This window comes from Hyperoodon ampullatus (assembly GCF_949752795.1).
Source record: "Hyperoodon ampullatus genome assembly, chromosome: 2".
Taxonomy (NCBI): Eukaryota; Metazoa; Chordata; class Mammalia; order Artiodactyla; family Ziphiidae; genus Hyperoodon; species Hyperoodon ampullatus.
Window position 1 is genome coordinate 160,345,746 of NC_136915.1, and position 23,247 is coordinate 160,368,992.

At 43.0% G+C, this 23,247-nt stretch overlaps 1 protein-coding gene across 2 annotated transcripts in view; it reads left to right on the forward strand.

Moving 5' to 3' along the window:
- Positions 1-3,478: 3,478 nt before the first annotated feature.
- Positions 3,479-23,247, forward strand: part of STX6 (syntaxin 6) — a gene marked incomplete at its 5' end in the record, with an annotated part of 43,747 nt that continues 23,978 nt past the window's right edge. The window contains one exon of one of the 2 annotated variants that reach the window (XM_079696868.1): positions 3,479-3,513. In XM_079696868.1, the coding sequence (XP_079552994.1) occupies positions 3,479-3,513 (35 nt within the window). Of the gene's footprint in view, positions 3,514-13,996; positions 14,053-23,247 lie in introns of those variants that run through there. The other variant, XM_079696867.1, reaches the window with a different exon arrangement.

The window sequence follows — 23,247 nt, forward strand, 5'->3', positions numbered from 1 at the left end:
CATGCAACCTCAGTTCAAGCCTCCTAGCCCTGTTGTCCAAACAAGTTACATTCTAAAACCTGCCCCATGTAGAAATTTTGGAGCCACTTCTGAAGAGTATGCATGTATATTACTTAGCATAGTGTATATTACTTAGCACAAACTTACATAGTAAGTAAATGCTAGCAATTGCTATTACTATTATTGTTGTTCACTAGTTTACCAAGAGAAATTGTGATTTTTCCTCCCCTGTGCACTAACAAATTCCTAGAGGAGGGTAACCTAGAACCTGCTCTTCTATGATGGTTCAAATTCACTGTTATGTCAAGAAGTTCACTGAATTCCAATAGTGTATTTTACTTTTAGTACTCACTAATATCCATTAATTCATACACTTCTAACTTGAGTTATTCTAAAAAGAATTTAAAATTGCTAACCTTTGATGTACTTTTGCATATGTAGTCACTTGGCTTTCTCACTTATCTTTCTTCAATTTTTCTTTTCTTTTCTACTTTTTATATTTCTGATTATCCAAGTAAATAGTCCACTGTAGAAAACTGCCAAACTTTAAGAACATTTTCTTTTTCCTACATATAAAAAATCTTTATGCATAAAACTGTTTCTATATATAAAAATGAACAGAATTGAAATCATATCATATATACAATATTGTCTTGCTATTTTCAATACATGTCATTACACACTTTTAAACATTTTTAGTGACCATCAGATGAATGTCCCATAAATTTTTAGTCACTTCCTTGTGTTAGATATATAGATTGACTAAAATTGGTTTATTTTAATCCAGTGTGTAGATCAGGGTGGAGGTGATGGTAACAACTAAGGCAAAGAAAGAAAACATGACCAGTATGTGGATATTTCCTGTGGCTGGTGCTGGGAAATGTAGACAGCCATGGTCAAGTCAATGGATGCCAACAAGAGCAAGTGTCTTCTGGAGTGTTCCAGGAAAGAACATGTGTCTCAGGGCTTTAAAAGATTGGGATAATAATTCACCATGTCCCCAGATTTTGCCTCTAAAGTATTTCTGAAATGTATCCCTCCTTTCCGTCCTCCAGTGAGCTTATTTCAGGACACCCTCATCCCTCCTCTGGATGAAGATCTCCTAGCTGACCTTTCAGCCATTGCTGCACCTGTGTCAAATGCCAGTATTATCCTGTCAATTCCCTCAGCTGCCATGATCTATAGCACAGTGTCCACAGTTCTTAACAGCACAATCAAGGGCCCCCCAATAAACTGGCCCTGCCCCTTTCCAGCCTTAGTTCCTGCGGCAGCAGTCCCATTCCTTCCATTCTGGCAATGCCCCCTGCTGTGGCTCTCCACCCCCACCCCCACCCCGCCCCCGCCACAGGCTGCCCTGCTGTCTCCAGGCTGGGTTGTTTCTGTGGCAACCCATGCCCTTCTTTCATTGTGTAACTGGCCTGGCTCTCCCACCAGTCTGAGAGTTCCTTGAAGTCAAGGACCAAGCCTGTGCATCTCTGTGTCCTCAGTGCCTAGCACATAGTAAGAATACAACACGTGCCAGCACTGTTCTAAGCACTTCTCAGACACGGATTCATTTAATCCTGATGACACTCTCTATGAGGAAGGTGTTATTATAGTATCCATTTCATAGTTGAGGACAATGAGAGACTAAGCAGCTTGCCCAAGACACAACAGTCAGGAAGTAGCAGAATTAGGATTTGAACTCAGGTAATCTGGCTGCAACTATGGCTCTTAATCACAACTCTCATCTTCTCGATTTCTGTGTGTTTATTGAGTGAATGAAAGATGATCCCTTTTCAGTTCCCCATCTCAATATGTTCAGAACCAAAACAGTTCTCTTCCAACAGCTTCTTTTTCCCCCCATACCTGACCTCCACTGCTCCTCCAGGGTGTCAGAGAAGACTGGAGTCTTTGGCTTTCACCTCTCTCCTCCTTAACCCTATTCAATCTTTCGTCATGTCTAGGTGTTTTGTTTTTCCTTGGAAACATCTATCAGATTCTCCCCTTCCTCTCTATTTACAATTGCTGTCATCCTAGTCTGGTCTTCACCCCTTCAGACTAGATGACCACAGCAGCTTCTGGACTGGTTTCCCTGACTTCACTGCCTCACACCGCTGGGGCTTTGGGGTTTCCATGCATTTTAATTTAACCTTCACAACAATCCATGAGCTAAATATTATTATCCATGTTTTATATATGAGGAACTGAATAATAGAACTTAGGTCAAACAGGGTTTTTTCTGGCTTTGAGCACTCTCTCATCTCCAAAAAGACTGGTGACTTAAAGCAAGTCACTTAACATTCCAAGAGCCTCAGACTTCTCACTTGTAAAATGGGGATAACAACAGTAATTACCTCATTGTGAGAGCAACTGAGATAACACTTAGCACAGTGCTTGACATACAGGAAATGCTCAATGATAATCAGCAATTAAAGTTCACAAACCCTACAGCATATCTAGCATATAAGTTTGATAACTGTTCTGACCAAAATGCTTTCTGGAATCGCTTTTGAACAATTTAGCCTGGAAGAAGTTGCTATACCTGGCCCTTTCTTTGTCCCTCAGAAGTTTTCTCTCTTGGGAAGCACCGTATGCTGTATGAAAACAACGCACAACAAAAGAAAACACACCCCAGTCTGGTAGACAGTGTGCAGATTCTCCGGCTCTGCCCTGTCCAGGTTGTGTGAGCACAGGAAATCTTGAAACCTCTCTGAAATTCTCCCACCTACTAAATGGAAATAGTAGTACCGCCCCCCCCCAAGAATATTGAGATAATGCACATACAGCCTTCAGCGCATTGCTGGATATAGTAAGACCTACATAAAGGAGTTGTTCAATATTATCATAGTCAGATAATGTATACGAGCACGCTTTATTGTAAGTCGAGGACGAGATGGATTTCTAAATCAACATGTTATCAAAAATCAAGTATCAAAAGTAGAGGAAAGGTGAAAGTGTTGTGCAAAGCAGGTACTACGGCGTATCTAGGAAACCCGACAGCCTTTCCCGCAAGGGAACAAGCAGCTCCTCCCCCTGAATCCTGTGGGGCGAGGCGAGAGAAGACCCGCCCTCCCCCACCACCCCCAGAGCCCCGTCTCCAGGGTCTTGTGACAAGGTACCCAAGCCCCGCCGACAAGGGGCGGGGCCGGGTCTGGTCACGTGAGCATGGGTGCGGAAGTGGTGCGGCGGACGGCGTTCGTGACTGGCGGAGGCTGAGCAACCCGGGGGCGGAGCCAGGCGGCCGGACGCGCTGGGAGGAGCCGGGGGAGAGGGCGGCCGCGGGGCCGGGCAACAGAGTCAGGGATTCGGTCTGCGGTGCCGAACAAGTGCTGGACCCGCGGCGGGCCAGTGCACCCCGGCCTGCGCGCGCAGAGGCTTCGGGTCCCCCCAGGCCGAGGCGCCGGCGGCCGCGCGAGGCGGGTGGGGTGGGCAGAGGGAGGTTCGCTGGGCGCGCTGTGCGCGGAGCAGGCGTGAGGCGGCCGGGGGCCGGGACGCCATGTCCATGGAGGACCCCTTCTTTGTGGTGAAAGGGTGAGTGTCGCCGAGGGCTCCACTGGAGGAGGAGGTGGCCGTGCTGCCTGCCCGCACCTCCCCGCTCTCCTCGCTGTAGGGGGATGGGAGACAGGTAGAGGCTGGCGAGGGGACAGTGGGGACGGCTTAGCCTTGAGGGCCATGATCAAGCGTCCAGAGACATCCCCTCCCCGTCCTACCTGGACTTTGAAACCCGTGACCCCAATTAAGCCCCTGGGGAGGGGGTCCCCTTTGGCCTGTGCGCTGCCCTACAACTTATTTGGAGGGGTGGAGGGGTTCAGCAGCTCTGCAGGTGGGAAGGGAGACAGGCGTCCCAGACCAAACTGCAGCTGTAGTGGAGAACGGGGCCCTGCTTCGAAGGGGGAAAAACAGCATCTGGGCAGGAAAAGGGAAATGGCCCTCCTGAGCTTTGTAGTTGGCGTGCACGGGGGTGAGCTCCCATTGTCCATTGAGTTCGGAGCGCTGGCCCGCAGACTGGTGAGACCACAACATACCCAGAGGCGTCTGAGCACGTTTGCAGGCTGGGAGGCGGGGGCGCGAGGCTCCGGAAGACAACTCAATTCAGTGGGGGAGTTTTTACTGAGTAATGGGAGGGGAGGAAAGCAGTCGTTCAAACTCAGTGATGATGTTGGAAGGAAAACAAAATGAAATCAGCCAAACCAAACTTTCCTTAGCTTTCTGTTAGCACCGGGATTTTCCCACAGTGCTAAAGGAAATGAGTGCTTTCTTTTTAACTCCCTGATTTCATCCAGGCTATTTGACAGGTTTCCCCCGTTTCTTCTGCCTTTCAGGCTAGAGCAGCCTTTACTTATTTTTCCCTATGAGCTGTCGTGACTCCATCTTTGATTGCTCAGTCGTTTGGAGGTAGAAACTTTATTTGCACTGTTACATAGGCTTTATAGCCATTAAACAAATTCAGGAAAGATCGATTCTGTTGTTATAATTTATAACCTTGTTATAATATATAACCTCCTCCTCCAGTGTTATAATTTGTCAGCTTTTGTTTTAAATGTCAAACGTTAAAATTCTGAGAACTGCAAAGTTCCGGAAAGATCAGTGCTGATAATCATAAAGTGTCCCTTTGCTTTCAAGTAGTTGCTGCTAGCTTCCTATTTTTGTAGGGGTAAAAGCTGACCAGTTGCTTGAGTGTGTGTGTGTGTTTTAAGGGTTCCTCTCAGAAAATTTAAGTGGTACTTTAGGTGAAATACTTTATTATCAATGATACAGTAAGATATATTTTTTAACATTTCCCTAAAAAGATTTTCCTTCACCTGACTTTAATTTAGATGGGAAAATGCTGAGTTTAGATTATTAGTAATATGTGGCTCTCTATCTGGAAAATCTGTTGCTTATTAGAAGGATTGATTTTTAGGGGTTGATTTTTAAGTGTGAAAGCTGTGTGTTTTTTTCCCTTGAATGAATGTTCTTAATGCTTAGGTTGCAAAGGTTTTCTCTGGCAGTGGAGGCCATAGATAATCAGAATTTTTGGTTTGATTTTTAATGGAATTTGTGAAAATGCTAAATTGCTCTGCCATCTTGACTTTTTTTTCCTGCTAGTATCCAATACAGTTTGCCAAGGCTTGCTCACTGATTAGATATCACTGCTTTATTGGAACATTGGCCTGGAGTGTTGGTTGACTTTTACATGGTTTTAGCTCATGTCGTTAAGGTGTCAAAACCTTCTGCTGAGGAAAAGTAAAATTAGCTATACGAGTGTCTCCAGATTATGCGACGGAATATATGGGGAGCCATTCATGTAGTTCTGTTTATTAAAAGTTTTGAAAGTGCACTGCACAATGTGGAAGAATTAAAGATGCCTAAATTGTGGTACTTAGCCTAGGAGCTGATAGTCTAATCTGAGAAACAGCTCACCCCAGAATTAAGTAGAAATGACAGGTGGAAATGATTTAAGTGCCGAAGTGAATCCTACAGATGATTAACTCCCCCAGTAGTTCAGAGAAAGGCATCTCATTAGGAACAGTTATGACTGGAACAGCTTTGGAGGTAGTAGTAGGTCTTGAATTAAGTTTCGAAGATGGGGAGCATTTAGATAATTCAGGCCTGTGTCTCTTCTGGACTCATCAAGAAGAGTCTGTTATTGGTCTTCCTGCTTCCAGTCTCTTTCCTCTTGCATCTGCCTTGGTTCTGTTGGATGAGTGCTCTCCAAGAATGCAGGGTGAGCCACACATTCCATTTTACATTTCCTAGTAGACACAGTAAAAAGTAAAAAAGAGGTGAAGTTGGGCTTCCCTGGTGGCGCAGTGGTTGAGAGTCCGCCTGCCGATGCAGGGGACGCGGGTTCGTGCCCCGGTCCGGGAAGATCCCACATGCCGCGGAGCGGCTGGGCCTGTGAGCCATGGCCGCTGAGCCTGCGCGTCCGGAGGGTGTGCTCCGCAACGGGAGGGGCCACAGCAGTGAGAGGCCCGCGTACCGCAAAAAAAAAAAAAAAAGGTGAAGTTAATTTTTTTTTTTTTTTTTTTTTTGCGGTGCGCGGGCCTCTCACTGTTGTGGCCTCTCCCGTCGCGGAGCACAGGCTCCGGACGCGCAGGCTCAGCGGCCATGGCTCACAGGCCCAGCCGCTCCGCGGCATGTGGGATCTTCCCGGACCGGGGCACGAACCCGCGTCCCCTGCATCGGCAGGCGGACTCTCAACCACTGCGCCACCAGGGAAGCCCTGAAGTTAATTTTAATGTCATTGTTAACCTAGTATAGTGAAAATATTTCAACGTGTGATTAAAGATTATTAAAGAAGATTTTACCCTTTTTGTACTGTCTTCAAAATCTGGTGTGTATTTTTCACTTACAGCACCTCTCAATTTGGATGCTAAATTTTCATCAGGAACACTTGATCTGTATTTAGAGTTCATTAAACTTACAGTTGAAAAAGTATTCAGTAGATTCACATACCCAAATTGTTCCAAATATACTTTAAAAATTTTCGGTAACTGAATTGCATATCAGTTTTTAAATTTAAATTAATTAAAATTTAGTTCCACAGTCACACTAGCACGGTTCAGCAGTCACATGTGGCATCCATATTGGGCAGCACAGGTGTAGCTTTTCTAGAACCCAAGGAGTTCCCTACTTAACATCACTGAGTGGCTGCCTGTTGCCTACAGAATAAAATCTCAGCACTTCCTGACCTCCGTGACGTAGCCTTCCTCTACCCTCCGCTCACTCTGCCTGCCCTTAGCACAGAGCTCCGGCTTCACCAGACTCAGTACAGTGACGGTGACCGCAGGACTGGATGCTCTTACTCCACATGCATCCACTCTGCCTGATGCACCCACTCAGCTTTCAGGATTCAGTGTCAGCATCTCCACTGCCTCCAGGAAGTGCTTCCCCTGACACTTGTAACACATTATTGCACCTCTTCCTCTGGCTGTCTTTCATTATTTGACTGTGAGCTCTGAAGGTTGGAACTGTTTGTTTTTCCTGTATTTCCAGCCCAGCACCTTGAATATACAGCATAAATGTTGAATAAATTCTCTTTGGTGGTTGTGGTTAAGGAGTGGTGGTTCGTGGGTAGGAACACTACCAGCAAAGGCAGGCATTGTGTGTTTAGAAATCATCAAGGAGAGCATCCCAGGTGCAGTAGGAAGTTTATTTGGAGAAGTAATAATAATAATAGCTAACATTTAAAGGATGCAACTCCTATGTCAGGTGTCGCGTGCTAAGTAAGCACTTTATAAGAATTTTCACTTTATAAGAACAGTTCTGTGGTGTGGGTATTAACCCCATTTTACACATGAGGAGCTGAGGGAGCACAGAGGGGTTGAGTTACTTCCCCAGAGTCACACAGCTAATAGGTAGTGAACCCAGGATTCAAAATTCAGCTGCCTAGTTCTACTTGCCTGGTTCATACTGTTAACACTTCTACAGGTACATCCACAGGTACAGGTAGAATAGGGTCAAGAAGAGTCTCTAAGAGGCCATTGGAGATTTTTAAAGCAGGGAAATGACATGAAATTAGGGTTTCAGGAATATTGATTTGATAATAGTGTTGGATGCATCAGTGCATAGAAAGATTTTTTTTTTTTTTTTTGCGGTATGTGGGCGTCTCACTGCCGTGGCCCCTCCCGTTGCGGAGCACAGGCTCCGGACGCGCAGGCCCAGTGGCCATGGCTCACGGGCCCAGCCGCTCCGCGGCATGTGGGATCTTCCCGGACCGGGGCACGAACCCGTGTTCCCTGCATCGGCAGGCAGACTCTCAACCACTGCACCACCAGGGAAGCCCTGTAGACAGATTAAAAAGGAGACCAGGGCTTCCCTGGTGGCGCAGTGGTTAAGAATCCGCCTGCCAATGTAGGGGACACATGTTCGAGCCCTGGTCCAGGAAGATCCCACATGCCTCGGAGCAGCTAAGCCTGTGCGCCACAACTGCTGAGCCTGCGTTCTGGAGCGTGCGAGCCACAACTACTGAAGCCCGTGGGCTTAGAGCCTGGGCTCTGCAGCAAGAGAAGCCACTGCAATGAGAAGCCCGTGCACCGCAATGAAGACCCAACGCAGCCAAAAATAAATAAATAAAAAGTAAAAAGTAAAAAGGAGACCAGTTCGAAAGCTGTTTTAATTTAAATATGCAGTGATTAGTGCCTAAGTGTTCGAAGCTCGTTTTGTGAGGTTTTGACACTCTCGATGTCTTCTTGTTAAGAGCAGAATCCCAGAACACGGGAGAAAACTACCACAGTTGGGCAGATGTGGCCCTACCTGGCACAGACATTCACAGTGGTATTTTCACTACCAGAACCCCTAGCTCTACTGAATCAACTCAGGCCTGCCCCTAAGTTGTAGTTTGTCTAGTTGACCCTCTCCTGTGTGTTCTCACTGGGTGAGCTTGATTATTCCCATGTGTCAAGCGGTCCCTGTGTATCTGTGCACATCCTGCACCCCAGTCACTCTGACCCAACTCTCTCCTGTGTGTTTTTCTGTGTTTTCTACTAATTGTTCGACATCCCCCATGCTATGGGGTGGATATCTTCCCCTTTTTTTTCTTTTCCTTCCCCCTCCTTAAAAATGCCTGCCTCTTCTTAGCCCTCTTTACTCCTGACTCCTCACAGCCCTTCAGTCCCATGTCCACTTGGTCACCAGGGCCTAGCAGTGCATCCCCTGGATATCTCTGGAATCCTCTCTTCCTCTCTGGTTTTGGTTCCTCCACCTTAGTTCATGTCCTTTTCCTCTCCCACCTGAACTCTTCTAAGCAGCTTCTTCAGCAAGCTTCATTTGCACCGCTGCCAGACGTGACCTCAGAGACACGGTCAGGTCACAGCTCTATTCGGAATCCTTCATTCTGAAATACTTACCGAGTGTCTGTTTTCTGTGTGCCAGGAACTAAGGGTACAGCAGTGAACAAATGATATCCCTGTCCTTATGAAGCTTATATTCTAGAGACGGACAGTAAAAAAATGAACGAATATATGGTATGTCAGGTGGTGATAAATTCTGTAAGAAGAACAAAGCTGGCGTAAAGGGAAAGGAAATGCATGTTCTGGGTGTAATTTTTCTTTTTATGTGACTTCCGGAGGCAGTGAGGTTTGGTGAAAGAACTGAGCTTTGTTAATCAAGCTCACCCAAGGTTGGGATCTCACTTCTATCAATTACTTGGTGTAAGTTTTGGCACATTAGTTATCCTCTCTGAACCTGTTTCTTTTTTTTTTTTTTTTACGGTACGCGGGCCTCTCACTGTTGTGGCCTCTCGCATTGCGGAGCACAGGCTCCGGACGCGCAGGCTCAGCGCAGGCTCAGCGGCCATGGCTCATGGGCCCAGCCGCTCCGCGGCATGAGGGATCTTCCCGGACCAGGGCACAAACCCGTGTCCCCTGCATCAGCAGGCGGACTCTCAACAACTGTGCCACCAGGGAAGCCCTGAACCTGTTTCTTTATGTACAAAATTGGCTTAACAATGCCTACTTTATCGGTTATGAGGATTAAATGAGTTAATGCATGTAAGTTGCCTCAGCACAGTTTGGAGTATGTATCAAGTGCTCAGTAAACATTCTCTTAACTGTCTATATGTCTCCATCCAAACAGGCTGCCCTTTCTGAGAGGAAAGACCATGTCTTACGGGTGTGTGTGTGTGTGTGTGTGCTTTTTTTTTTTGGAGTAACATTTAAAGTGATATATGCTCATTTTAGAAAACTTAGGAAATAAAAATATAAAAAAGGATTAAAAATTCATTGAAATACCACCATCCAGAAGTAATTAGTTAAAATTTTGGTGTTTTTTAAATCTGTTTCTATTAACAGTTTTATGTAATACTATCCATCAGTTTTTGATCTCTTTTTTTTTTTTTTTTTTTTTTGCGGTACGCGGGCCTCTCACTGTTGTGGCCTCTCCCATTGTGGAGCACAGGCTCCGGACGCACAGGCCCAGCGGCCATGGCTCACGGGCCCAGCCGCTCCGCGGCATGTGGGATCCCCCCCGGACCGGGGCACGAACCCGCGTCCCCTGCATCGGCAGGCAGACTCTCAACCACTGCGCCACCAGGGAAGCCCTCTTTTTTTTGATACAAGTATATCAGTCACTGTCCTGAGAACGTGACAGGGATTGTCTTTTTAATCCTTATGAAGTAGGTACTAGTACTATTATTATTATCATCTTACAAATGAAGAAAATGAAACTGAGAGTTAAAAAAAAAACAAAAAACTTCCAAGTTCATAAGCCTGTAATTGGAAAGGCCAGGATTTATATAAATGGGTATTATTGTTGTTATTAATCATTAAGAACTTGGGATCATACTGTCTTATAATCTTTTCATCTGTATTGTTTTATATCCTTAAAATGCCTTTGGTGGGGAGGCTTTAATGACCGTATTGTATTTTGTTATATAAATGTGATATAACTTATCACCCAGGACAAGGTTTATAATGTACCTAAATTTTTCACTGTTACAGTTAATATAGTGGCAAGCCTGCTTGTCACAGCTCTTCATTGCTGCTCCTGATTATTTCCATAGCCTGTAGTCCTGTAGCAGATTTGCTAATTCAGAGAGGGTGCACATTTTCAAAGCTTCTGATGCATGTTGCCAAATTGCCCTCTAGGATACACCCCTAACTCCACTCGACTCACTACCCCACCCCCAAAAGTTTGATGGGCCCATTTCCCTTGACCCCTTGCCTGTACTGAGTCTCCTTTTAAGAAATCTTAACTAATTTGCTAGGTGAAACATACCATATTTGAATCATGTTGTTTTCATCATTGTGTTCAGTAAGGTGTTACATAGTATTTGTTTGATGAGTGAGCCCATTTTGAGTTTTGGGTTCTGTAGTTTTTTTTCCCCTCTCTTGTTTGCAACTTCTAATCAGAATAAGCCACTAAGAAATTGAGCGGTGGGATATGAGAGTATTTTGGTACCAAGTGAGCCTCTCCTATAGGTAAAAGGCATGAATGTTGTGGTTCTTTAATATGTTGCTGATTTGGAGCCGTTGTGTGCCCGAACAAGGACAGTTTTATTTCCAGGTTCTTGGCTGTGGATCTGTGTTGAAATAAAGGCGTAAGCAAGCAGATGAGCAAGATAGTGTGTGTTACACTGCATTATTCTCTAACCATCTGTGGTCTGTGTGTACAGACTGTTAAACTCTAGATTATGAGCTCCTTGAAGGCAAGCATTGTGCATTTTAGTCACACTGTTGAAAAAACTGTTTATTGGTATAGTCACTGTGAAAAAATTATCCTTATTTACAGAGTAATTTTATCCAGTAAAATTGAATGTAAGTCAGGTCTCATTTTCTACTTTTTAAAAATCAGCCAGATGTTTCTTTCTTTCTTTTCTTTTTTTTTTTTTTTTTGGCTGTGCTGTGTGGTTCATGGGATCTTAGTTCCCTGACCAGGAATTGAACCCGGGTCCTCAGCAGTGAGAGCACGATGTCCTGACCACTGTACCACCAGGGAATTCCCCAATCAGATGTTTCACTGTAAAAACCACTTTGCAGACATTTGTTATATTGAATTAGGCATTTATTGAATGCCTAATAACTCTATTTGGCTCCTGAAATTATAGTCTGGTTTGGAGAACACTGTGCAGATATGTGAAACAGTGTAGGTGATAGACAATATGCTTTGCGTATAAGAGTTTGGAATAGAGCTGAGATACTGTGGAGACTGAAAAAACTTGGCAAGACCCCCAGGGGGAATGTTGGTCAGTGACACTTTAGTGAAGCAAGGAGGGCCTCAATCTGGGCCTTGAAGGAAATGTCTGCTTTTCATTTGCAGAGGTGTAAGGACTCTTCCAGCTGGGGAAGCAGCGAGTGACAGTAGAGCCAGGAATGAGGAAAGGGAGGATGGGAAGAAGACCTGCCAAGTGAAACAGATTTTGTTTCAGTGAGAAATCAGGTTGGAGATTAAAGTCGGCCAGTTTTGGGGTGGAGGAGGCGTGGAATACCCAGCTGAGGAGTTTAAAGTTAATGTTTCCTATTGTAAATTCTTAATCAGGAGGTGGTTTTAACTAGCAAGTTACTATGGCACTTGCCTATGGTCTAACAACTTCTGAGGGCTCAAACCCGGGTCTTCTGATTCCACAAAGAAAATAGATTTGTCTGGAGCCTTTGCAAAGATGGGATTGAATTAGGTCTTGGTACTGGAAGGCCCCTCATGCTCTGGGTCAGCAGAACTAGAGACCAGAAGACAAGAAGTCTGAACCCCCGTTCTCTTATTTGTTTAATGAGTGCAGACTAGTTATCGTGAAAGTTCCTTCTAGATCTAAAATCCAGTGATGCAGCTTAAGTAGAGGTTGTGCAGGGTGAGAAGTAAGAGGAAGAGTCAAAGATGATGCTTGTCTAGACAAGTTTCAGATCTTGGAAAATAGTGTTACTGTTGACTAAAATGAGGAAGTTAGAGAAGGAAGCTTTTTTTTTTTCTGTTTCATTTTGTTGTATGAATATTTACTGTTTTGTAGGGAGGATATGATTGGTTTGGTTTTAGGCAAATGGAATGATCCTGTAGGCAGCTGAAAATATGGGAATTAGTCCTGGGTGAGAGGTCAGGATTGGAAATGCAGTGGGGAGTCATCAGCTTCAAGGAATCTTTTGAACCTGCTAGTGTTGATGAGCACCTAGAAGCTATAAAAATAGTGCTGAGAAATACTGGGACCAGGTGGAGGAAGAGGAAAGAGAAAATTAGTAGAAACTAGAAGAGCACAATGTCACAAAAACAAGGAAGTGAGAGGTTCAAGAAAATAGGCTGTGGTGTCAAGTACACTGGAAATGAGGACGAGTTCAAGTCACCCACGACTTTGACCTGCAGTGTCATTGGTGGCAGTAGTGCTATCCCAGGGGCATTGTGGAAGCAGCAGCAGGCTGAGGTCAAAATTGGATATAACTATAGGAAGCTAAGTGAAGACTCTTTTTTTTCCCCTCCAGGAGAATTATTGCGAAAGATATTATCACAGTGAAGTTGAATTTGGAAATGGCAGTAAGGTCAAGTGCAGGGTATGTGTGTTTTTCCCTTTAAATACAAACGATGTGAGTGTGGAAGTCAAGGAGTACAAAGAGCTTCTCACCTAGCCCAAGGGGTTGGTGGTAGAACAGGTTGGTGGGATATGGGGTAGAAGGGTGATAGGGCTGCAGAGGTTTGCCCAGCCTAGGTTTTTCAGGTTTCATTAGTAGAGTGGAAACCATCTGCCTTCACTAGCCTCTCAGGGTGTTGATGAAACAGGGACCCCACTGTAAAGAGACATGCAGGATGGGTGCTGCCCCAGGTATAGGTGTTGTGGCTTATTGTGTTTTTCCAAAGGTGGCCGCCCCAATATATATCCTGTCCCGTTTGCTTTTCTTAACTTGTGAAGCTGGCATTCTTCTATCCAGCTGGGGTCCTCATTCCTTTTCTTTGAACCCAGGCAGACCTTTGTAACTGCCTCGACTGACAGAATGAGGCAGAAATGACACCGCTTGACTCCTGAAGCTTTCGTCACAAAAGACGACCAACCAGTTCAGCTTCCACCTGCATCTTTCTGACTTGGGACACAAGTCCAGCTCTACTGAAGCCACTCTGCTGGGGCACTCATGTGGAGAGACTGCGCAGACACAGAGATACTACCGAGGAGCACCTGCTTCTGCAGCCCCAGCCTGGCAGTCTTTCAGCTGGGGCCCCAGACATTGTGGAGCGGGGACAAGCCATCTCTTCTGCGTTTGGCATGAATTCCTGACCCACAGACTCCCCATAACAAATGGTCGTTTGATGCCATTAAGTTTTGGGGTAACTGTTATACAACCACAATAACTGGGACGGATGCCAGTTCAGAGCCTATCAGCATGGTCAAAGAAGAAAGGAGAAATCAAAAGGCTGATGGAGGCTGCAGCTATGGTTATCCTGCAATTCGTTGGCCCAACTGAATGACAGATTCCGGGAAACAAAAGCTCCCTAATGGCTAAAATACTTCTTCCTCCCATCTTACCAACAAATTTAGTGAGATCCAGATAAATTATTTTATGGACATCTGGACGTATTGCCTGAAGCCCTAACGGTTGGTTGGGATGGTGAACCTTTTACCATGGTGGAACAGACTGGAATGTTATATGGGAGGGGCTCAACTAGCAGTGACCAGGGGTTAGTGCTGAGCTGGCTTCAAAAACAAACTGGGGGGGCTTCCCTGGTGGCGCAGTGGTTGAGAGTCCGCCTGCTGATGCAGGGGACATGGGTTCGTGCCCCGGTCCGGGAAGATCCCACATGCCGCGGAGTGGCTAGGCCCATGAGCCATGGCCGCTGAGCCTGCGCATCCGGAGCCTGTGCTCCTCAACGGGAGAGGCCACAGCGGTGAGAGGCCCGTGTACTGCAAAAACAAAAAAACAAAAAAACAAAAAACAAAACTGGGTGACATCCGTGGTGGTCCAGTGGTTAAGATTCCGTGCTTCCAATGCAGGAGATGCGGGTTCGATTCCTGGTTGGGAAACTAAGATCCCACATGCCACATGGCGTGGCAAAAACCAAAACTGGATTGGTTGGTCCTGCCAGTGTCAACTCTTTATAAGGAATGGAAGAATCTGGTTTTGAAAGCTTAGATGAAAGCTTTATTTTTGCCTGAAAGATACATTCTTCCAAGATGTGGACTGTGTTTCCGTTTTTGACAGTTGCTTACTGTCAGAAGAAAGAAGCTCTGTGTTACAGGTGGTCCCATGGGCACTGGCACGGCTTGCAGTGAAGGACCTTCATTCTGGTGGTCATAAGGAGTTCATATCCATGAGGATATGATGGGTCCCATCATTTCGATGGGCCGTTTGGTGGACAGCAAGGGAAAGAGGCTCATCTGTAGTATTTCCAACGCTGTGACTCTTGTTACTCATGAAACGTGTAAGACAAAACTGACTTTGGAAGCATCTGCAACAGATATAGGAGCAGAACGTCTGCTTGACTGTTGTAGGAGATAGCCATCTCTCTCCTTCAGTGGGTTGAAAGATTTCTCTGGGTCAGGAGCTAAACCTGTAATTCCTAGGAAAGCAATTAGCACGTTTTCGGTGAAATGGTGTCAGACATGATACCCAAAGCTGTCTGTGAGCAGATTATTATTTTCCAAGAAGATTGCTAAACTGAAGAGCTCCAAAAATTCAAGGTATACATGGCCCCTCATAGAAAGTTGTGAGTGTCAGACTTTAATCATTCCCATTACGCACTTGGAAGAACAACCTGAAAAGAGCTGCACCTAACTCTACAGGAAATAGAGGCAATATCTTGTGATTTTGACCTTTCTGGAGAGCACAGATGAAAGTGGATCACTGTTGACTGAGGAGTCGGCAGCTGCAGCGCTGCCCACAGGGTGCAGCATGCTCACATGGGCTCACTGTGTGGTGAGCACTAACCATGGAGTAGGTGATGCTGGGTGTGCGTGTGTGGGAAGTGCCTAACTAGCCAGTTCATGCAGAAACAACTCCCTTACCTTTCCTGAGAAAGTAGGTGAAGAAAATTCGACCAGCTCTTCTCTGTTGAAACCCTCACAAATATCAAACAGCTGTCGTGGTTATATACTCCTCTGTCCTATTCATCCATTTACTTGGAATGACAGGTGATTCTAAATATTTAGTCCCAGATATTTACAAATAGTTCTGAATTGAGCAGGTTGTCTCACTAGGTGGGGTCTTGTACATTATTACATTGTGTCTTGTATTTCTTGAAACTATTCAGAAATTCTAAGTTCTTAGGTATATTCTGGTTACCATTAATATTTGGCTTAAAAATAGGTTTTGTTTGTGACACACGTTTTCTCTTCATTCATGCCTTCTTTTTCAGGGTAATGCTATGCTGAGTTGATATTGGAAGAAGAAAAATTGGGAGGTGTTTTAAACTTTGAGGGACCCCGTTAGTTGCTTTTAAGATAGGATTCCTTGACACACTGCATGTTCTGGCTTTTCAAGATCTGAACCATTGCTGACAGTTCCCACCTTTGGGATCCCTTAAAACGTGTCTTAGAAATGTAAACTAAGACTACTTTGACTTTCTCGTGTCTATGCTACTACGTGAAAACTAAAAATGAAACCTCTTTTAAAAATAAGAGATTGTCACAAAGCACCGAGCTGATCTCCCTGTGCTCTGCGGCTGCTTCCCACTATCTATCTACCTTACGTTTGGTAGTGTATATATGTCCATGCCTCTCTTTCCCTTTGTCACAGCTTACCCTTCCCCTTCCCCATATCCTCAAGTCCATTCTCAAGTAGGTCTGTGTCTTTATTCCCGTTTTACCCCTAGGTTCTTCATGACATTTTTTTTTTTTTTTAATTCCATATATATGTGTTAGCATACGGTATTTGTCTTTCTCTTTCTGACTTACTTCACTCTGTATGACAGACTCTAGGTCTATCCACCTCATTACAAATAGCTCAGTTTCGTTTCTTTTTATGGCTGAGTAATATTCCATTGTATATATGTGCCACATCTTCTTTATCCATTCATCCGATGATGGACACTTAGGTTGTTTCCAGCTCCGGGCTATTGTGAATAGAGCTGCAATGAACATTTTGGTACATGTCTCTTTTTGAATTATGGTTTTCTCAGGGTATATGCCTAGTAGTGGGATTGCTGGGTCATATGGTAGTTCTATTTGTAGTTTTTTAAGGAACCTCCATACTGTTCTCCATAGTGGCTGTACCAATTCACATTCCCACCAGCAGTGCAAGAGTGTTCCCTTTTCTCCACACCCTCTCCAGCATTTATTGTTTCTAGATTTCTTGATGATGGCCATTCTGACTGGTGTGAGATGATATCTCATTGTAGTTTTGATTTGCATTTCTCTAATGATTAATGATGTTGAGCATTCTTTCATGTGTTTGTTGGCAGTCTGTATATCTTCTTTGGAGAAATGCCTATTTAAGTTTTCTGCCCATTTTTGGATCGGGTTGTTTGTTTTTTTGCTATTGAGCTGCATGAGCTGTTTATAAATTTTGGAGATTAATCCTTTGTCAGTTGCTTCATTTGCAAATATTTTCTCCCATTCTGAGGGTTGTCTTTTGGTCTTGTTTATGGTTTCCTTTGCTGTGCAAAAGCTTTGAAGTTTCATTAGGTCCCATTTGTTTATCTTTGTTTTTATTTCCATTTCTCTAGGAGGTGGGTCCAAAAGGATCTTGCTGTGATTTATGTCATAGAGTGTTCTACCTATGTTTTCCTCTAAGAGTTTGATAGTTTCTGGCCTTACATTTAGGTCTTTAATCCATTTTGAGCTTATTTTTGTGTATGGTGTTAGGGAATGATCTAATCTCATACTTTTACATGTCCCTGTCCAGTTTTCCCAGCAGCACTTATTGAAGAGGCTGTCCTTTCTCCACTGTACATTCCTGCCTCCTTTATCAAAGATAAGTTGGCCATATGTGCGTGGGTTTATCTCTGGGCTTTCTATCCTGATCCACTGATCTATCTTTCTGTTTTTATGCCAGTACCACACTGTCTTAATTACTGTAGCTTTGTAGTATAGTCTGAAGTCAGGCAGCCTGATTCCTCCAGCTCCGTTTTTCGTTCTCAAGATTGCTTTGGCTATTCGGGGTCTTTTGTTTTTCCAAACAAATTTTGAAATTTTTTGTTCTACTTCTGTGAAAAATGCCAGTGGTAGTTTGATAGGGATTGCATTGAATCTGTAGATTGCTTTGGGTAGTAGAGTCATTTTCACAATATTGATTCTTCCAATCCAGGAGCATGGTATATCTCTCCATCTATTTATATCATCTTTAATTTCTTTCATCAGTGTCTTATAATTTTCTGCATACAGGTCTTTTGTCTCCTTAGGTAGGTTTATTTCTAGATATTTTATTCTTTTTGTTGCAATGGTAAATGGGAGTGTTTTCTTGATTTCATTTTCAGATTTTTCATCATTAGTGTACAGGAATGCCAGAGATTTCTGTGCATTAATTTTGTATCCTGCTACTTTACCAAATTCATTGATTAGCTCTAGTAGTTTTTCGGTAGCATCTTTAGGATTCTCTATGTATAGTATCATGTCATCTGCAAACAGTGACAGCTTTACTTCTTCTTTTCCAATTTGGATTCCTTTTATTTCCTTTTCTTCTCTGATTGCTGTGGCTAAAACTTCCAAAACTAGGTTGAATAAGAGTGGTGAGAGTGGGCAGCCTTGTCTTGTTACTGATCTTAGTGGAAATGGTTTCAGTTTTTCACCATTGAGGACAATGTTGGCTGTGGGTTTGTCATATATGGCCTTTATTATGTTGAGGAAAGTTCCCTCTATGCCTACTTTCTGCAGGGTTTTTATCATAAATGGGTGTTGAATTTTGTCGAAAGCTTTCTCTGCATCTATTGAGATGATCATATGGTTTTTCTCCTTCAACTTGTTAATATGGTGTATCACATTGATTGATTTGCGTATATTGAAGAATCCTTGCATTCCTGGAATAAACCCCACTTGATCATGGTGTATGATCCTTTTAATGTGCTGTTGGATTCTGTTTGCTAGTATTTTGTTGAGGATTTTTGCATCTATGTTCATCAGTGATATTGGCCTGTAGTTTTCTTTCTTTGTGACATCTTTGCCTGGTTTTGGTATCAAGGTGATGGTGGCCTCGTAGAATGAGTTTGGGAGTGTTCCTTCCTCTGATATTGTTTGGAAGAGTTTGAGAAGGATGGGTGTTAGCTCTTCTCTAAATGTTTGATAGAATTCGCCTGTGAAGCCATCTGGTCCTGGGCTTTTGTTTGATGGAAGATTTTTAATCACAGTTTCAATTTCAGTGCTTGTGATTGGTCTATTCATATTTTCTATTTCTTCCTGAGTCAGTCTTGGTAGGTTGTGCATTTCTAAGAATTTGTCCATTTCTTCCAGGTTGTCCATTTTATTGGCATAGAGTTGCTTATAGTAATCTCTCATGATCTTTTGTGTTTCTGCAGTGTCAGTTGTTACTTCTCCTTTTTCATTTCTAATTCTACTGATTTGAGTCTTCTCCCTTCTTTTCTTGATGAGTCTGGCTAATGGTTTGTCAATTTTGTTTATCTTCTCAAAGAACCAGCTTTTAGTTTGGTTGATCTTTGCTATCGTTTCCTTCATTTCTTTTTCATTTATTTCTGATCTGATCTTTATGATTTCTTTCCTTCTGCTAACTTTGGGGGTTTTTTGTTCTTCTTTCTCTAATTGCTTTAGGTGCAGGGTCAGGTTGTTTACTCGAAATGTTTCCTGTTTCTTAAGGTGGGATTGTACTGCTATAAACTTCCCCCTTAGAACTGCTTTTGCTGCGTCCCATAGGTTTTGGGTCGTCGTGTCTCCATTGTCATTTGTTTCTAAGTATTTCTTAATTTCCTCTTTGATTTCTTCAGTGATCACTTCATTATTGAGTAGTGTATTGTTTAGCCTCCATGTGTTTGTATTTTTTACAGATCTTTTCCTGCAATTGATGTCTAGTCTCATAGCATTGTGGTCGGAAAAGATACTTGATACAATTTCAATTTTCTTAAATTTACCAAGGCTTGATTTGTGACCCAAGATATGATCTATCCTGGAGAATGTTCCATGAGCACTTGAGAAAAATGTGTATTCTGTTGTTTTTGGGTGGAATGTCCTAAAAAAAAAAAAGAGAGATTGAGAGTGGAATAAGCCAGGTCACTGGCCAGGCCTGTTGGGTTTTGAATGTCATCCTGGGATTGCTTTGCAGCATTTTTCTAATTCCTGCCATTTCTTTCATTTCTTCTTTAGGACATGCACAAGTTCTTGCATGCTTAAGGACTCCTTGATTTCACTCTGTGCTGCTAGAATCGAGTCTACCCACTTGCCCCTCCGCCCCCTCAAGTCTGAAAGTGTGGCCCTTGGATCCCAAGGGGGTCTCAAGATCCTTTCATAGAAGAGCCCCTCAGCTTAAACTGCTTTTCATGATACTACTCAGATGTTATTTGCTTTTTCTCATCATGTTGACAATAACACTGATGGTGCAAACTGATGGTGCCTTAGCCTAAATCAAGGCAGTGGCACCAAACTGTACTAGTAGTCATTGTATTCCTCCCTCACAGTGAAAAAGAAAAATGAGAATCATATTCCTTTAAGAATGTTCTTCATGAAACAGTAAAAAAAAAAAAAAAAAAAAAAAAAATTAATTTTATCAAACCTTGAGTCCCAAGAACACCTTTCATCATTTTTTTTAAAGTTATAATTTACCTACAGTAAAATTGACCCTTTTTAGTGTACACTTCTGTGAGATTTGACAAATGCATATAGTCAGTAACGACCACCTCCACAAATAAGTTGCAGGACAGATCCATCACCCCCAGAAGTTTCTGTGTTCCCCTTCCCCCATGCCCAGCATCTGGCAACTACTGATCTATTTTCTGTCCCTATAGTTCTGCCTTCTCCAGAGTGTTACAGAAATGGAATCATACAATGTGTGGCCTTCTGAGTCTAACTTCTCACATGTTGCTTAATGCATTTGAGATTTGTCCATATTGTTGCATGTATTTGTGGTTTGTTTCTTTTATTGCTGAGTAGTATTCCATTGTTCAGGTGTACCACAGTTTGTCCATTCCTTAGTTGAAGGACATTCAGGTTGTTTTCACTTTTGGGCTGTTATGACTAAAGCTACTCTAAGAATTTGCAGGTTGTTGTATGAACCTGTGTGTTTTTGTATCACCTTGAAGTGGGGTTGTTGGGTCATAATTGTAAGTGTATGTTTTGTATGTTTTTTTCGTTTTATATAAATTTTATTTATTTTTGGCTGTGTTGGGTCTTCGTTGCTGTGCGCGAGCCTTCTCTAGTTGCTGCAAGCAGGGGCTACTCTTTGTTGCGGTGCGTGGGCTTCTTATCGCGGTGGCTTCTCTTGTTGTGGAGCACGGGCTCTAGGTGCACGGGCTTCAGTAGTTGTGGCTCATGGGCTCTAGAGCAGAGGCTCAGTAGTTGTGGCGCATGGGCTTAGTTGCTCCGCGGCATGTGGGATCTTCCCGGACCAGGGCTTGAACCTGTGTCCCCTGCACTGGCAAGAGGATTCTTAACCACTGCGCCACCAGGGAAGCCCCTGTATGTTTAATTTTAAGAAACAGCCACACTGTTTTCCAAAGTAGCTGTACAGTTTTGCATTTCCACCAGTAAAGAATGAGAGTTCCAGTTACTCTACCACCTGGTCAGCACTTGGCATTGTCAATTGGTTGGTTAGTTGTGTGAAGCCATTCTAAGTTTGTAGTGGTATCTCATTATGGATTTACTTTGCATCTTTCTGATGACTAATGATATTAGGCATCTTTTCATGTGCTTAGTTGTCATTTGTATGTCGTCTCTGGTGAAGCGACTGTTCAGATCTTCTGTCCATTTTTAAATTGAGTTTTCTTAAATACATTGTAGACACAAGTCATTAATCAGACATGTAATGCACAAATGTTTTCTCCCAGCCTTAGTACACATTTAATACTCTGTGTGACAAAATGAGAAAGCGCATGAAACACTTTTGCTGTATTGTGAGCTAAGATGGTGACTCCAGGGAAAGCACTTCTGTGATCCAGCTGTGAGCTGAAATAGCTCGTTTTTACCTCCACAGAATCTCATTTTTTATTCAAAGAATGACTTGTAAACTGGTTATTGAGATTTGTGTATGTTCACAAATCTCAAAATTATCTTAAAAAAACTTGAGTTTTTCTCAAAAATGAATGAGGTGAACCTGTCACTTCTTGGAAAACAACTGACAGTATTTTTGTGGATGATGAAATTAGAGGCTTTTTTAAAAAAATAGAATTTTGGAAAGCTCGTATCAACTGCTATCATCTTACAGATTCCCAGTAGTTAAGTTTTTCTGATGGAATTGGTGGTGATATTATTATATGATTTTGGATATTGTATAGTGAAATGAGTCAGCATTTGGAAGATCTTTGATGCTCAGTAAACTAATACTTTACAAATGACCAGTACGTGATGCTGTAAAATCATATGTGGGTAAAACATCCATTCACAATACAAGATGGAACAGTGGGTTGTAATGTATGAGAATATACAACGTCTTTGGTACAGTTTCAGCTTCCACATTGCAGCTAACCTTTAAGAAACTGCCACTTGTTGAGTTTTTGTATTGTGTCAAGAAAGAATATCCACAATTATCCGAAAAGACTGTTAGAATACTCTTCCCTTTTCCAACTACCTATCTGTATGAGGCTGGATTTCCATCATATACTTCAACCAAAACGTATGTCAACAGACTGAATGTAGAAGCAGATGTGAGAATCCACCTGTCTACTATTAAACCAGATATTAAAGAGATTTGCAAAAATGTGAATCAGTGCCAGTCTTCTTACTAAATATTGTTGTTTTAGAAATTTTTGGTGAAAACATTAACATATCGTAATTTCATCATTATGTTTGATTAATTGGTAAATATTTTTAAATATCTGTTTGCATTTCTAATACAGTAAGTGGCAATAGATAGAGTCCACATTAATCTGAGTTCTTTGGAGTCTTCAATAATTTTGAAAAGTGCAAAAGAGCCCTGAGACCAAGAAAGTTTATGGATCACTGCTTAAGAGTTTAATTCCGGCATCCTATTCGTCTACTGGTGTGGAGAACGTGGTATGCCCTAGCCTGAGGCTTCTAGTTCTCAAAAAGGAATTCAAATTTCCTTTACAGAACTGATAATTTTCATATTCTTTAGAATGAGATATTATTTTAATTGGTTTTTTTGTTTTTTGTTTTTTTTTCCCCTTTTGCGGCACGCGGGCCTCTCACTGCTGTGGCCTCTCCCGTTGCGGAGCATAGGAGCGCAGGCTCAGTGGCCATGGCTCACGGGCCCAGCTGCTCCGCGGCATGTGGGATCTTCCCGGACCGGGGCACGAACCCGTGTCCCCTGCATCGGCAGAAGGACTCTCAACCACTGCGCCACCAGGGAAAGCCCAGATATCATTTTAGATACCTTTTAAACTCTGTCTTCTGTTGTCGTAGAGGATATTCAACACTTACAAATAAACCAAGTACTTCATATTATGGCAAAATGTATACCTCTTTCTTTACCAAATCAGCCAGAAACCTCAGTCAAGAGTAAAAATAGCAGATTGACATCTCACTTAGTCCTTCCTCTTTTTGTCTCAAATAGAGTTTCTCTTTAGCAGTAAAAGCATAAGACTGATGTGAGAGGAAAAATGAGGGGACTTGCCTAACCCATGAAGTGGTTATGAACATAACCTTGGTAGATTCATTGTTGGCCGCGTAGCTCAGTGATTTATTCAGCCGGGCCCAATGGCTGTATTCTCTATTTAACATTCAGCTTTTTAGCTCTCATCAGTATTCACAGTCCAAGATATTGTAAGGCACCTTTCTTCATTTTGTTAGTTCTGTCTCCTCTGGTACTTGAAATGTCAGAG